The sequence below is a fragment of the Schistocerca americana genome, chromosome X, assembly GCF_021461395.2.
Source record: "Schistocerca americana isolate TAMUIC-IGC-003095 chromosome X, iqSchAmer2.1, whole genome shotgun sequence".
Classification (NCBI taxonomy): domain Eukaryota; kingdom Metazoa; phylum Arthropoda; class Insecta; order Orthoptera; family Acrididae; genus Schistocerca; species Schistocerca americana.
In genome coordinates, this window is record NC_060130.1 from 655,603,197 (window position 1) to 655,620,939 (window position 17,743).

At 40.9% G+C, this 17,743-nt stretch overlaps 1 protein-coding gene across 1 annotated transcript in view; it reads left to right on the forward strand.

Annotated features, from left to right (window-relative positions):
* Positions 1-17,743, forward strand: part of LOC124556230 (relaxin receptor 1-like) — a 370,951-nt gene that overhangs the window by 96,345 nt on the left and 256,863 nt on the right. The window contains exon 2 of the mRNA XM_047130220.1: positions 15,040-15,111. Within this exon, the coding sequence (XP_046986176.1) occupies positions 15,040-15,111 (72 nt within the window). The remainder of the gene's footprint in view (positions 1-15,039; positions 15,112-17,743) is intronic.

The window sequence follows — 17,743 nt, forward strand, 5'->3', positions numbered from 1 at the left end:
TTTCGTGTAGGCAGAATCTGTTTCCATCGCTGAAGACTACGGGGCGGCATTCCATCTTCCGAGTGATCCTGTGACGGCACCATCGAACTGTGCACGTCACCGTGATGGTATGGCGTGAACCGAAGACGGGCTAAAGTGTGTGTGCACATTGTCCCACTGCTAATAACCGATTCGCAACAATTCGTGTTGACACATCTGAGCGCTGTGGCAGCTGTGTGATCAGCCATTGCTGCCCTTACAATACGACGATTCTGGCTGCCGTTTGTGCTGAGTGGACGTCCAGAACCCTGTCTATGGACGTGACAATGTTCACGTGACCGCTGGTGCCAGCATCGTTGCACAACTGATGCAGCACGTCCAACTTATGTGGCAGTTCTCCGAAAGGACCATCCCTCCACTCGGAAGGCCACAATTTTCAAACTCACTCTGTTGGCAGTAGCAATGACGAGTTTGTCTCCGTGGCATGGTTGCCTGCTTGATTGACAAATCTGCACCACACTGAGCCTTCTGTCTGTAATGATTCCCTATTAAAGGGTAGACAAAGATGACGCTCAGGTAGCTATGCCACTACGCTATGTGATGGCGGACGACTTTGAAACCATTATCAGCAAATGTACTATCCTCCAGGTAAGATATACCTTCATTGGATCAAAATCGACGTAGTGTTTCTAGGTGTATTATTTTTTCCGGCTGTGTATTAACACGTTTCGCAAAGCACAGGTACTCAGTGAAGTGATACCTTTCCATTGTACCGAGCGAGGTGGCGCAGTGGTTAGACACTGGACTCGCATTCGGAAGGACGACGGTTCAATCCCGCGTCCGCCCATCCTGATTTAGGTTTTCCGTGATTTCCCTTAATCACTCCAGGCAAATGCCGGGATGGTTCCTCTGAAAGGGCACGGCCGACTTCCTTCCCCATCCTTCCCTAATCCGATGAGACCGATGACCACGCTGTCTGGTCTCCTTCCCCAAACCAACCAACCAACCTTTCCATTGAAATATCAACCATCTCCTCACTCTCCAAAACACTTTAGTTAAATGCATTTTCAGTAATCTTCTCGATACGTCTTGCGGTTTTTGATTCAGTCATGTTTCTTTTCCCTTGTAGAAAAATTTTTCCAACTCCCTGTGTCTTATTTTTGTGAGCTGGCTTGAAATTAGCAAAGGTATAAGCGAACATGAATTGATTTGATTTCCCGGTTACTGACGTAGCAAGTTATGAGGATAGTTTTATATTCTTCTATCTGTTATAGTAAAGTACAGATCTTAGACTTTCGGAGTTGACAGTTTGTAATGATTCTTCTGCTGCGTAGAAAAACAGCTCCTTTTCCTACTCCGAAGCGTTCTTCGTCTTGTGTTAATGTTGTTGCGTCACGTGTTTTGAGAAGTTGGGAAAACCGGCCACAGATTGGCCAAGTTACGCGAAGTGTGTTTCAGAACTGAACAACTGTTCAATTAAAACGTTCTGTAAATTTTATTGTGTAAAGAAAATTAAGACAAAAGCTTTTTGGAAATATTAATATGTGGCCTGATTTTACAAATGTGTCGTCATGAACTAGTCTATTCATTTGTGAGCGTGTGGGTGCTATTCTGTCATTCTGCGCAACGGATTAATCTGAGATGTACCCTTTACCCTGTGGTTCCTGCAAGATGCAATTTCCACCCCCACACTACTACAGAAGTCAGACAGACGCTCCTGACGTTCTAAAGAGAAATGCCTGTAAAACTTTTGCAATCAATATCTTCTGGAGTCGTCCGCTGTAAGGAAAGGACACAAAAATTCACAAAATTTCTTACATAACTAGTGGGATACTTGGGTACTGGAGTAGTGCTAGTTAGTGTAAGAAAAACATGAAACTAACAAAAATTATTATTTATTTTGCAAAAATTCTGGGAAATCACAATGGCACTTTCAGTTATGAACTGAACAAGTTATTTCCGGCTTCTTTTCGGAATGTGAAGTTACCTTTTAAGGATAGGATTCGCTAATGAAATTTCTATACAAAGTGTAAGATTGTTAGTGACTTGGCAGAATGGTTGAGAGCCGCGCCTACTCAACTTCAATAATTATCCGTTAGAATGTTGCTAGGTACGGTCGAGGCTGTCGCATGTGAAATGCAGTGAAGTGAACTGTTGTGGAGGAAATATGGGGCTCTCAAGAGTTGTAGCGCACAATACCGTAAGCTGCGATGACTGTTGTCTGCGCCGCTCGCTGCCAACAAATAAGATAACTCTCGTTCTATCTGGACTGACCTTCGCCAATCAAACTCTCCCTACGCCTTGATGAAGTCAAGGACTCCCATTCGCCCCTAGTCTAACTATTGGCGTGGTACACCGGTGAGATAACCAGTCCACTGCGATGCCACTCAAAAATTCGCTTGCAGGCATGTAACTATAACTCTGTCCGTTCACACCGCACAATAAGTGTGGCGGCCAACACACTGAACAATGCTTAATCGCAAGGACTCAATATAGATTCGCACTCCGATTCGCTCTCAACAGAGGTGCTCTCCCAGTGAAATACTGAGGAGAGACTTGTTCCTCACTCTTTGAGTACACGTTCGAGCGCACACGCTCTCGTTACGTGTTCTCGCTCCAGGAGCGACAACGGAACGGCCCCTCTCCACGCCAGACGTGAAGGGGTATATCTTTCGGTGTCTTCCATCACTCCTTCAGCTCAAGGCGTCAGGAATATCGTCTGCCAATCAGCATTGCTCTTCTAAAACGGGAGACTGACGTTTCGTTTAAGGCGACCAATCCGGAAATCTGTAGCATTGGCGTTTGGCGTTTGCTGTCTCCCTGTGGAAACCTCTGAAACTGCGTGCTATGTTTGTGAAGAATGTATAGGCTGGGCGCTCCCACACAATGTAGTGGAATTTGCTTTTAAGCCAAACCCGGGGTCGTTGTCCCTTTCACTCGGGCAAACGCTGTCTGCTCTACAGGCGCCTAGGAAGACTACGCGTTGTCTTCTAGTGCGATTTCATTAAGAGCACGCAAAAATGCCTATGGGAATGTTGCCTTAATAAACACATTTAAACTCAATTACGCCTTAAATTTATTGGCAGTCACACTGCCTAATTGAACCCCTTCGAATTGCATCATTTCTAAGAAGAAGTACAATACCGCTTAACTATAAGAATATTACGCAGAATACAAGGATGAGCTACGTTTCCAGGAGCAAAAATGCTGAGAGAATAGTAGATCAGAATCTACAGAGTCAATGTAATTCATCTTTAAATTCTTATAACAGGTATGGATAATAACGAAACACGATTTAAATTTAAAAAATATGCACCTAAAATGGATGATGCGACAGAAGTAATATGTGATCAAGTAATTATATTTTGTTCCCTTATTTCTAGCGTATCCAAACACAGATAAAATCGTAACAACCATATCAAAGCATGATAGAGTAAAACACCTAGAAATTTTATTTCAAAAGTTTCTATAGTCAAATTATGAATCCACTCCGCAAACAGGAAATTTTAGAGATGAATGGATAGCGTAAATTCTGAGCAAAAATAAATAAATCATAGAGATTCAAAGTACACAGTTTGCTTAAAAACTAACCGTACGTTTTTGTACGTAGTAGATGTTAACTAGGATTGCCCTCACTACACTTGTCCGTCCTCTTTTAGAATACTGTTGAGGGGCGTGGGATCCTTACCAGATAGAATTGACGGAGTACATCGATAAAGTTCAAAGAAGGGCTGCTCGTTTTATATTATCGAGAAATATGTGAGAGAGAGTCACTGAAATGATACAGGATTTGGACTGGACATCATCAAAGCAATGGCGTTTTTCGTTACAACAGAATCTTCTCACGAAATTCCAATCACCAACCTTCTCCTACGAATGCGAAAATATTTTGTTGACACCGACACACATAGGGAGAAACCATCACCACGATACAATAAGGGAAATCAGAACTCGCACGGAAAGATGTAGGTGTTCGTTGTTTTCGTGCGCTATACAAGATTGGAACAATAGAGGATTGTGAAGGTGCCGTGGTTCGATTAACACTCTGACAGGCACTTGAATGTGATTTTCAGAGTATCCATGAAGATATAGATGGCGACGAAGTGTCCTAGTGACGTACAGCACTTTGATCGTCACACTCCTTCGAGTAAATTCATTTTTTGTCACCGTTGATGTCTCTTCTACTTTCAGAGCTATTACCATGTGAGTAAAAACTATTACTGTGTTCGTGGTGATTTTGATTTAAAGGAGCAACTGTACAATGTGAAATTTTGCGTCAAAATGGGAATAATATTCACAGAAACGTTATGTTCCGAACATACGGAGATAATGCTCTAGGTCAAATATGATTTTACGAATGATTTTCCCGATTCCGAAGTGATTCTCAGTCAACTGCTATAACCAGGGTGTTCTTCGATATCATTCAGAATATCATAGATTTGTTGCGCGAAAACCGTCGTGAGTCAGAGAACTTCTAAAAGAAATATGAATCACAGTTTGTTAGTGTCATGAAATTTTAACCGTATAACTGAACATCCATCGAGATGAGCAATGCTAGACACTCGTTCGTGACAGAAGATCAGAAGGAATATATAGTAAACATCTACAAGATTTCCGCGAAATGATAACTACACGATGAAGGAACATGGGTGCAGAAAAATCATCAAAAGAGTATAGTGTCGCAAATATGGATGCGACATTGAGACTGAGGTCCAGTTATTACAGTGGGCAGGCAAACAACCACCATGCTCCAAAAAAGGACGCTAATATTGAACGAATACCAAAGGCATGGTCCCTCTTTTCTTCAACTGTATTGGTATCGTGGATTTCGAATTTTTGCCTAAAGGTCAAGCAGCCGACCATCATTATTATACAAGACTTTTGTAGCGATTGTGGTATAAAATGGGCAAAAAAACAACAATTACGGAAGGACAACTCATGATTCCCTCACAATGACACGACGTCGGTTCCCTTAATTTTCTCATTTCACAAATCAAACGACCGTCCTCCTCCTGCCACACAACTTCGTAGATCTCGTTCCATGTAATATTGTTTAGTTTCCAGAACTGAAAAACTGTGGTTAATCAACAAGCCATCTAGAACTGTGATGATATTAAGGACAATTCGTCACAGGAACTGAAAGCTGTGCAATCACCGCTGGAAAAAGTGTGTCAATAGAGGAGGGGAGTACTTTGAAATAGTCAAGGACTAAATACCTCTCGGTTTAATAAAAGTATTATTTTAGATTAAGTACTTCTACTTTTTGACAGACCTCGTTAGTGATTGCAAAAAAAAAAAAAAAAAAAAAAAAAATGGCTCTGAGCACTGTGGGACTTAACTTCTAAGGTCATCAGTCCCCTAGAACTTAGAACTACTTCAACCTAACTAATCTAAGGACATCGTTAGTAATTGCACACTATCACAATATTTCAACTTCTTCTTCGTTGCCTTCTCCCGTTCTCTACTGGGTGGCATTGTTAGACGGGATTTGGCAACGTTAGCGATAGCTCGTGGCCGGGTGCCCTTCCTGATGCCACCAACACTCACGGTACGGAATCGGTATAACCCATCTGTCTGCGTCTTGAGTAAATATCACGCTCAAGTGTGACAGCGTTTTGTAAGTGTTTGTGTAGCGTGTATCTGAGGCGGGACATGGGAAACCGCCTAAAAACCACATCCAGATCGGCCGGCTCACCAGCCGTCGCCGCTAATCCGCGAGGCAGATTCGATCTGGGGCGGCTAACCTCACCAAGACCTGAAAGTGGCGCGTTAACGCGCTCGGCTATCCAGATGGGCACCGCAACATTTCAATTTATATAACATTTTATATATAATGTTTTCTTAGTTATTATAGTTGAGGCACACCGTACAACATTTACCATGTCACTCCCCCACAATCTCCGTCTACTTCAGAATTGACAAAACACCGTATATTTCACTTATTGCTACATTACTATAGTGAGAGACTTCTTCTCTTATTATGTATTATCAATGTAAATCTTCTTTTTGTGCTTATACTCAACCGACTTTTTGTTTCGTTTCAGAATGCTGCAGGAGAATAACATAGAGCTGATTGGGGAGGATCTGCTTGCCGCATTAAGAGGTCTTACACAATTGTAAGTAGAACAGTCTTCTCGCACCTTCTAATGAGTGAATGTGCGTTGTTGACTCGTTATTTCATTACATAATATTCTAAATCATCATTGGAGGACTGAAGTTGTAAAAATTCTTGACGTGGAAAACGCATAATCTAAATGTAAATTTTGTCTTTTAATAAATTTTTTGCACAAAAAGGTTATGTGCAGCCAGAAATAACAGATTAAATAGAACCGACTTCCAGTTCTCTCCAATAACTTGCCATTCTGTTTCACACCGTGACGTAGAAAGGTACGCAACAGATACATTTCTCCGTTTTTCATCACTAGTGTGGAATTGTTTGTTCAACGCTAGGTGCTGTTAGACTTTAAAAGCACGATCTCGTTGCTTTCCTTCAGTACACGGCTAAGCCCAGCCGCTTACGGCAAGACTTTACTTTTATTTGAAATCAGATCCACTACACCATCTGGCGTTATTAAGCTAATTTTTGTCTGAAACGTTGGTGGAGAAAGTAATACATTACTCAACAACCACAGCAAGATTTATTTACGTCGTGCAAGTAATAAATGGACGGACATTTCTGTCACTTTGTTTTCTTTTTCTCTGACTAAATACCACAGTTAAATTGATTAAGAACGAAATTTGTAAAATAATGAAGATGAATTGACAGATTTCAATAATTTATGCAGTATTCTTCAACCGTGAACAACTAACTGGTTGTTGAAAGTTAAGTTCTTAGAGTTCAAAATTGATCTCGTAATCTCCAGTTTATATATGTGATAAGATAATTACGCGTAAAATATGAAAAATACACTAAATTTTTATTGTCAACTTCATTAAATGTTGCCACCTGTGATACTGTAGTGTCTATTCACATAACTTCTTATGGTTGTTCACTTGACAGGACAGATGGCAACTAACGGAAATAGCAGACGTGAATTTGGGCCAAACCTAGACACTTCTGATTCTGCATTCCATAATCTAACATTCATTGAAGAATTTTTTTTATTGAGTATTTTGTGTACAATCTGTGAAAATAGTTAACTCACAATTCCCGTATGTATGAGTATTTTATCAATCCTCGTGAAGATAACCATTTTGTAGGCATAAGTCGAGACCATCCGTTCAGCGCATTAATACTTCAGTTACCAATGTCTAATGTGGCAGAGCAGGGTGAGCGAACACCCATCCAAGATGGGGACTTGAAAGTAGTTTTTGCGCCCTTCACCAGTCCTAGGCAGAGGGATACCAGCTGGAAGGAAAGCCACTCCTTAGCTTTCTTATCTGCCCCCCCCCCCCCCTGCGAAGTCTCCTTCACATTACAACGACATTGTTATAACCTGCCCCAAGAAACTAGGCTCGATAGAGAATCTCTCAGAGCCTTCCAGACAGAAGCTGAGAAGCACATGCAAATAAAATGCTGAGTACAGCAACTGCGGTTGCTTATTCCACTGCAGATTAACAGCATCGCACATTATTACACGTGCTGCATTACTGCTAGGTCGTAATTACACTTCTTATCGCCACTATACTGATATGCAACATCCATCCCGTACATATCAGAAATATTCTAAATACATAAGTAAATTCTTTGTTTTCCATTGTGTTTTCGCGTTTTATTCGTGCTGATTTGTGTGTCCAACACTTTTTGCTATTTTGCGTAACATTCGGCACACAACGTTATGGTTTCCTTATATCACTGTTTCCCAGCTTTCCTGAAGCCATTACCCCTGAGTGCAGTGAGACATTACTAATACCGTCAACCACCACTAACGTCAACATCAGTGTCTAACTAAATTTGAGAATGAAAAACAATCCTGTTCGAACACTTCTATTTTCAGAATGATGAAATATGATTTCTGTAGGTATTTTGTTATATTATGAACTAATGGTTTTGCTTATTCCTAACAACCTCTTATTGAATGGCGAAGCACTTAGCAGTGCACCGCGAGTGCTACCTATAACTTCTCTTTAGAGAAGAAAGATAACTGACTGTAATGGAGACAGACACTCGTTACAAAATATGCTTCCTCTGCACCACTCCTCTCCCTAGCGACTCTTACTTCACCCACATTCTACACCACAATTTAAAAGCAACCGAATTAAAATACGTGGGCACCCCTTACTGTCTGTAAATCACTCCTTTGCTTGACTCTTTACTTCTAAACTGGTTGAAATGGGAAGACCTTAGCTGCCAAAGCTATGTGTCTGACAACTACTACTACTAATAATAATAATAACATTTTGAAGGGCCACAACAATTTATTATCCATTACGTAGTTACTGTGGCGTCGTGCCGTCAATTAGATGGATTATCTGCTGCCAATTTGTGGTCCGTTGCAGGAACTACCGGATGAGATGTCGAAGCATATCTGATGTATACGTCTTAATTTTGGTCTCATAGATGAATGGTGCAAAGTAAAATAATTGTGTCTAAAGAGTGAACTATGTGAGTAGAAGATCTTCATACGTTCGTTTCATAAGCTTTAACCTCAATCAAATTGTGTCACGGGTTAATGCTCGTGGTTGAAGAAAAGTTAATGACTGGTAACTTAGTAATAATTATTACATTCCTACGAAATAGCGATAGTAATAACGATATTTGAAAAATAATTTAATTTCGTACCCGTAATACCAATCGAATTCTTTTGTTTTTACCCCTTAGAAAATTTCAAAAAAATGGTTGAAATGGCGCTGAGCACTATGGGACTTAACATCTGAGGTCATCAGTCCCCTCGAACTTAGAACTACTTAAACCTAACTAACCTAAGGACATCACACACATCCATGCCCGAGGCAGGATTCGAACCTGCGACCGTAGCAGTCGCGCGGTTCCAGATTGAAGCGCCTAGAACCGCTCGGCCACACAGGCCGGCAGAAAATTTCATTTTACCCCTTATGGGGTAATTACCCCCAGGTTGGGAACCACTGCCCTAGATGTATCAATACGAGTTAAGGTTAGGCTAGGGCTTGGATTCAAACACGGGTTTGGGTTTCCCGATTTACTCGTAATTTTTCTTACTCGTAAATTGTTGTCCTTCCTAAATATTATTCCGTATCTAATGACTCAAACTTCGTGGGCAGATAAACTATTACCTTATTTGAAGATAAAATCTTCTTTGTTATCAGGCGACGTTGTATTCCTCTTCAAAATTCCTGTTCGATATTTGACGTTTTGACCTTCTTCAGAAATCTTCAGGTGTTCGTGGGTGGCTAAACACTCGCTGCATAATAACCCGAGAGATTTTACCTTCAGTGACAACGACCACGAAATCTATAGCCTTATGAATGTAATGTAATTTTCTTCCTCCAAAGTAGCTTCGACACAGTCTTGACGCTACACATATTCTACTCGTATCATCCTGAAATGAACACACCTCAGTTATAGTGCATACTATACTGCAATGCTCGCATCTTATACTTGCTGGCGACGTAGAATGTCCTCCATAAACGTTCCTTGGATATTACACAGTAGCTATTACACAGTAGCTGGGATGTGCCTCGCTGGCAGTTGTAACAATGAGACACATGATTACTGTTCTGCAGTTGCTAATTACTGACCAGGCGTCTCTTCCGCTTTCACCCTCGCCATGTGCAGCAGCATGCAAGTCACTGAGTGCTTACAGCAAACGATCAAACTTTCAACCGGTTCACCCGACAACGGTTATTGTACTCAAGCAGAACGCAATTAATGCTGCGCAGATTTTCTAAACAGATTACAAATAAAGTAAAGCGTTCACGGCAGGAGTAATAGGAAATTCCAGGTAGCCAACTGCAAGTAGCAGTCTAAGTGACATGTTAGGAATGACACTTGGCAAATTAACTGTCGTGTAGGCTTTCCAGTATCGACGTAACTGGTACTGTATAAATGGTTCAAGCTATACAAACGCCACCTAATAGTGTAGGGCCACCTTTGAAATTTAAAACAGCTTGAATCTTTCTAGAGATTGATGTATTCACATACTGGGTAACGATCAACAGGATTCTACAATTTTCTTTGTAAAGAAACAGTTCAATTTCATTTATCTTTATTTGAGGGCACAGGTGATGGATAATACTCAAATGACTTTTAGCAGGCCAGGAAGGACGTTCTGTTTCAAAGTCTGAAGGCCAAGGGCAACTTTGACAATTCTGGCAAGTTGACAGGGGACGTTATCATCTTGGAATGTATCATTCCTTGTTGTGAACAGTTTGTGGCTTTGAATGAATACGGTCATTTTAAATGTTTTAAAGGACCTTCCAAGTTATAGCAGTAGTATGACAGTAGTACCTGGGGTGGGGGCAAACAGTAATATGACTATCCAAAATATGACAAAACTTCCAAGGCATTTTAAAATTGAAGGAGTATAGTCGGAATTGTACACTATACGTAAAAAATTCTCAAGTGCAAGACAGTGTAGAAATAGCCTCTTAGAACACATTACATATTTTCACTCGTCGGTAGCCCTTTTCTTCTGCTCCTTGCATCACTGAAGATTCTGCTTTGTGTTTCTCAGCGTTATAAGAGGTTTACCAACAGAAGCTTTACCGCAATTGTTTTCATTGTGTAGTGTGCAACACACTGTTTCGCTTCTTCTCCTTCCCTAGATGCATGTTAAGCTCAGCAGTCCTTTTCGCAGGCAAAGGTCTTCTTTAATATTCTTCTGACTCCATTAATAAGTTAATGTTTTGACTGTGAGTCATCCACTTTGCATTAAATGACAATGCAATGCTATGCATGTAGCAGTAGTTATAAGGATCACTACTGCTCTCGAGCCTGTGGAGTCGAGATTTTAATGCATTTCACGAAACTACTTCATCATATGGTTTAAGATTTGAACCACTCACTCATATCTGCGCTGTTATTTTAGACTTCCGTTTAGATATTATGCCAGACCAATTTCATCCATTTAGAGATTCATTCACAGTACAAAAATTGGCTGGAGCTAAAATTTGGGCTACCCGTAAATTTACAAAACGAACAATCACCTTAAAAGGAGTACATTATTGCTTACAAGTACAAAACATGTGTGTGACTGTTACTCAGCACGAAGTATGCTCCCTGAAAAAAACCTGTGCCATCGGTTTCCTTGGATTAGAGGTATGGAAAAGGAACCTCATGTGGAATTGGAGTCTAGGACGCTGAAGTGACAAGTTGTAGTAGATACTGTTATAGATCAGTAGTTCACTGGAATAGTGGACATACTGGAACGTGACGGCACGACTAGTGTGTTTGATTCGGATCCCATGTTACAAGTCACTTTGTTGAGGACCTATGTTAATTTGTTTCATGTGTAGAATCCGAAACTAACACTTCAATGGTGCTACGTAAGACTGTTTCATCCCTTAGAAAGATTTCTTTCGGCACTTGACATGTCCTCCGGTGCTCTTCGACTATAGAAAACATGTGCGTGCAGGACGCAGTTAGAACCTTGTTCCAAAGGTCGTCTCTGGTGCTTAGATGAGGTCATGCAACTGCTCCGTCTCCGCCCATAAGTTTTCTATGGCGTTGTCGATGACATTCTCTATCGCCTTCATACACATACTGTCTCGTACACATGGCTACAGCAAGATGACTCGTGTACAGGCAATAATTTCCAATTTGTATACTCGTACCAGACTATCGTTCACCATTGGAAATTTTACATTTCGCCAGTTATCATTGACATTACCTTCAACTGGTTCAAATGGCTCTAAGGACTATGGGACTTAACATCTGAGGTCATCAGTCCCCTAGGCTTAGAACTACGTAAACCTAATCAACCTAAGGACATCACACACATCCATGCCCGAGGCAGGATTCGAACATGCGACCGTAGCAGCCGCGTGGTTCCGGACTGAAGTGCCTAAAACCGCTCGGCCACCGCGGCCGGCGACATTACCTTCGGCAAACGGTAGTTTGTAGAGTGTATGCTGACCACAAAGCCTGTACCTTGCCTTAAATAGTGTTTTTGACCTGCATTGCTGTGTGCTCGCGAGTTAGTTACTGTGCGTCGGTGTTGAAATATGTTAAAGTCCAGTTCCTCGACGCCTGCTGGTTCTAAAATTCTCAGCATCGTTCTGATATATGTCCCTCGTTATGCATTGGCCACAGTTACGTAATAACATGGTCTGGCCTCTAATTTCGTAGAATTCCATTCTCCGTAAGAGAAATGACGGGTCTGGAAAACTGTGTTGTTGATGGGACGCGTCTTACAAGTTATGGCTGGACTCATGTCGAGATGGAACAGGCATCTGAAGTATTATAGGCCACAATAGGAAGAAAGATCCTTTTGCAGACATATATCATTAGACACCACTGTGGTAACAACGTACTCAACTCTCATGCAAATATCTTTATGATTTCAGTAATTGTTACTGATGCTATGATTTTTCCTAATTCATGGTAGCGTACGGATCACATTCCCTCTGCAGGCAGTATACGTACTCTTCCTGCAGAGAATGGAAGAATGCTCATTCGACAACAGTAAGTTTGTACAGAAGGTACCTTCATCATCCTCGTCGTGCACTGGCTCACTCGAAATGGATTTAAAGTTTGCTGGACATCACAACAAAAGTTAGATTATTGTCCTTCTGAGCTCATTAGAATAATACTTAATTGAAAAGAGTATCGTCATTTAAGTAAATTACTATCTCTTTCCAACAAAGGTTCAACGCATCAAACTCGACCCTCTAGGTAAACTTTGCATACAAAAGTGCGTTATTAAAATGTCAGTTGCAGCTGTGATGATATTCGTGTCGGATATCATTCACTGTGTTGTTACACGGCCAACGTACTTTCCTATTGATAATGCTAATCTCTGGAACACTATGGTCCATATCTATCTAATTTTATGAGGCTTAATTTCGTGTATTTTTTTTCGTAAGTTCACATTTCGTGTACTGTCGTCCCCACTAACTTTCTTTCGTTCATTCTTCGAGTGGTTTATAAGTTTCCATCGTTTCGGAAATTTCAGCTATCGCTACAGTCTAACGCATTCTCCCACTGTTCTACGTTTTATTTCGCCTTTTAAACAGAAGTGAGGGGTTAACATCACCCACTTATTTACTAGCTAGGGAACTACACGCCGGTAATTATTATTCATTTCTAATCAGCGTCAAAAGGAATACAGCATATCAGTTCTTACTTATTTGAGATGAATTAAATGTACTGACATGAAATGATGAATCGATGGGGATGATGATACAAAAACATGAGATGATATCAAACCACTCAGGTATGATAAATCTGCTAGGTAATGAATATTTAGAGACTACTGGAAATTTTTGCCAGACCGGGATTCGAATCCGGATTTCCTAATTATCTCTTGTAGTTGACTTCGCAATTTTTTTAATGGGCCTCCTTCTACACCTTCAGCCCATCCTTCTGATTGACAAATCATTAGCATCATAAGCATAGGTTCATAGGCTTGCAATTCTTGCTTTCAATGACTGTTTCCTCGGAAAAATAAACACCTTCTCTCTTGAAAACAAAATAAAAACTAAATACAATTCTTCTTTTTTGTAAAGTCTCTCCATTCTCCAAAGTTAAACATCTTAATATTTGAAAATAAAATCTGCATGCTTAAAAATCCAAAAATTTCATTCTTGGGGATTGAAATTAGCACGTTAGGAGAGCGGTCGGTCATTGTCGAATTCTCTATTGTTTTCCCCGTTAACGCAAGCTAAGATTGATGACTAAAAACTTTTGGAACAGCTCCACTCATTTTCTGCCATGGTTTTGTTGCTCCAACACAGACGTTTAAAAGTCCTATCTGTCTGGAGTGGCTGTGCTTATTGAGTAGTGAACGAAATGAGCCACCTACAAAGTACGTAACAGGTGGTCGGCGCGCGGGAACAAGTGCCAATGCCGTTGGAGAATGGCAATCAAGTCTGTAATGGTGGGAATCGATCTGGTACTTAACTTAATTGCTTCCTCGCCCATGCACGCTCCAGAGCTGATTGAAACATTATTGTCGTTTATATCTTCACCTACGATTTCCAAGTAATATTACCAGAGGTTCTTCCATGGGATATGTAGAAACATAGCTTTTGTTAAATTTCCCATGGAATTTTGCATTTATGATTATTCGCTATAAAGCGAGCTTTTGAAAGGCTTTGAGATGCGTAACAGAGACAGGTGCTTCAATTTTAGAGCATAAACAATGTACATTCAGTGGAATCAACAATATGTAGTGACGTAAAGGGTTTTGTAAATTATTTTTCCTTTTATTTACTGGTTTTAGGGATCTGCCCATACAGCCCTCTCAATAATGGAATGTAAATTATGACGATACGAACGCGAGGGCAACACAATACCCAGTCCTCAAACAGAGAAAATGTCCGACGTGGCCGGAAAATGAACCTGGGCCATTCGGTTAGCCGCAAAATAAATAGCTTCGAAGATTCATAAATCGTTATACGAAGTGAGAGAACGCCTATAATTTAAAAAAAAAAGAGTCAGTGGTGCATATAGAGCATAAAACTGTTACGGTCCTGAAATTATGCAGCTATACGGAGTCAAATTCACGAATGGAATATGAAGACGCTTGTACACTGTGTGCACTTCGCTCCACATGCTACGGTGGCTCGTAGGCGCTGATGTAGATGTAATCATCTTTACTGTTCTTCCGTTACGGTGTTATTGCAGCTACATTCATTTCTCGGTATCCTGCAGTGCCATAAAAAGCTGCAAAATGGCGGAAATAATGTTTAAAAATGTTCCCCTGGACGAGCGCAGATAGAATTGTTTCTAACGAATTTACATAGCTAGAAATGAAATGTGAGCTGCAATAAAACGGCGAGAATCTGCACTGGAGAAAATTTGGTGTAGAACAGTAATACCACATTACTTGTTCATGAGCATTATTTCATAGCGCATGGTACACATAAACCAGATGTCAGTGAAATGTTTGCGGTTCGTATTCAACATTTTAAATTCAGTGTACTTAAACTTTTTACGAGAAATATGTTAACATTGATTTTTTTTTTTTTTTTTTTTTTTAGGAACCTGAGAAGAAATGCCATCCGATCAATAGATGTTAATGCGTTTAGGAACCAGAAACATCTGGAACACTTGTAAGTAAATAAAATTTGCTTGTTGTATTGTTTGGGAGAAGCTCCTGTCTCAGCGATGCAAATGGACGCTCATTCTCTTTCCTGTATCACTTGTATCTAGTTGTTTAACCTGTTTGTATATTACATATAACGTCTCCGTCGCGTTCGAGCGCGCGCGCGCGCGCGCGCGCGCGTGCGTGTGTGTGTGTGTGTGTGTGTGTATGTGTGTGTGGGTGTGTGTGTGGGTGTGTGTGTGGGTGTGGGTCAAGGAATGTACGAATCGCTCATGTGAAATTTACTGCATGAAATTGATATCTTATTAACAGTATGGCGGCAACATTATTTCTTTATTGTTTTGCTCGGTGGCTAAATTGTATCCGCCTAGAACAGCAAATGTCCAAATTTAAAACCACAGTCACTCTCTTTTCTTCCTGGAAACAGTTTGTGTGTGGGAAAAATATCAAGTTGCAGCATGGTAAGGAAACCACATTAAACCGTAGGCCATCGTATAATTCTGGAGGAATCGTAGTTCAAAGATCTGAGGAAGGCAAGAGCATACGTCCAGTCCTAGTGAAGCACGCCGATCACGGATCGCCTTACCTTTGATATAGAAGAGGATTGATTAGTCGCTCATTTATGTGCTGTGAATTGCTGATAAGCTTTTTTTTGCTTCACTTATATTACCGGTCAAAATTTTCAGTCACTTATCGCAACTACGAATTTGTGGTTAAAAGATGGATTTCGTTTAGGGTATTCTATAATATTCCCATTCTGATAATAAAGCAAGTACAAACATGTAATGATGGGCCTCTGTTGTGAACTTGACTGGTCCTTCGCTTAGAGGGGCACTGATGAGTGTCCACAGCATTGACGTGCCGTTACCTAAGACGGTTCCATTCGAATGGGCCTCATTAAGTCGGCTATCTGTATACGATTATTTGGTGTTAGTTTACAAGACATTGTGTGCTTCTAGCAGTGTGTTTGTGTACCTGATCAGGTTCAACCATATAACCCTTAATGAACGGAAGCAAGAACCTGGAATTGAAAAACGTGTAGTAATTGTAGCTCTGCATCAGGAAGGCTATTCTAGTAAGCCAGTAGCAACAAACGTTTGCTTAGAGCAATCTGCATTGGTGTATACGTTGCAGCGGTTGAAGCAAACTGCTGCCAGTGAAAGAGTGTCGTGATCTGGAGGTCCCGATTAACATCATACACGGAGGATCGGTTCAAACGTGTACAAAGTAAACGTCAGAGGGCTCGTACGGCACCTGAAATCTGCGAGGAAGTAAATAGTACGTGAGCAGCTCCAATCTCTGTCCCAACAGTGCAACGCCATCTCCCTGAACAAACGGCTGTATAGCGGACAAAAACCCTTTATTACGCAAAGAAACATAAGAACCTGAGTGTGCAGCAATGGTCCAAGGTGTTATTCACGGAAGAATCTAAGTTTGAAGTTTTTAGAAGCCATCGATGTTTGATCGTCGACTTCGTTGAGAACGTATGAAGAGTAGTGTCTGACGCCAATGGTGATGTGTAGTAGAGGGTCTGTCATGGTGTGAGGATGGATGTTTTTCGGTTGATAAAGTTGGTGGTTCAGTGAGAATTAATGGAACATAAAAGAAGGAAGGATACCATGGCTTACCCATCAACAATGCAGTTCCATCTCGCAAGGAAATTATTGCTCTATTAGTCATAGGTTTGTTCTGCAAGGTCCCAATCATGCTTCTAAATTGTGCAGAGGATATGTCAACAGAAAAGGAAAACGTAGGGAACTGAATAGTATGATCAGGCCAAGTCAGTAACCTGACTTAAATGACATCGAACTGTTATGGGATGAATTTCACAGAGAGGTCAGAAAACTTAGGTCATCTAATGTTGAAGATCTATGGAATAATTTACAGACGTGATGGACTGAAATACCTGGAAAATCACTCCAAAATCTGATCTCCAGAATGCCAAGAGATCGTGCAGCTGTTCTGAGGGCAAATGGTGGATACTTTGAAGATGCTAAAATGTGAACCGTAATGTATTGTATAAATGATAAAGAGAGAAAATACTTATTTTGTTGGTCCATTTAGTTTGTACGAAGTGTTTGTGTATCGAAATAAAGTTTCAAGCTTTTTTCGTGGCTAATCGAAATCATTTGACCGATAGTGTATGTTTGATCCGCGTGTTGTAGCACGCCACCTATGAAAATTTACAAGCAGTAGGTGCAGCAAAGAAACAGTCACCTTCCTTCTTTGTGTATATCTCCGTCCAATATCATCCTCTCAGACAGTTCACATTACTCCTCTCATTTCAGTACGTGGTTGGACATTTTCTTAGCGAGATTGGTGTCAAGTTTGAGCATAATTTCTACCCGTGTAGCGGCCTCGCAACCAACATAATACGCGGTCCTGTCACATCTATGTGGCCACCGCCTATGTTCGGCTCCAACGTGCAATAACCACTCACGGACGGCCGGCGGCAGCACAAGTAGTGTAGGGTATACAAAGTGAACGTTCATAAAACCGAAAAACTGCGGGGGCGCATTCCTGACTGGAAATGGAGGAAAAAATGTCCTATGAACATGTGTCCAGAAATGCATCGTTCCCACGGTAGATTGTTCTGACGAATGGATGTTCCTCTGACCACGTGCCGTGTGTTCCTTGTG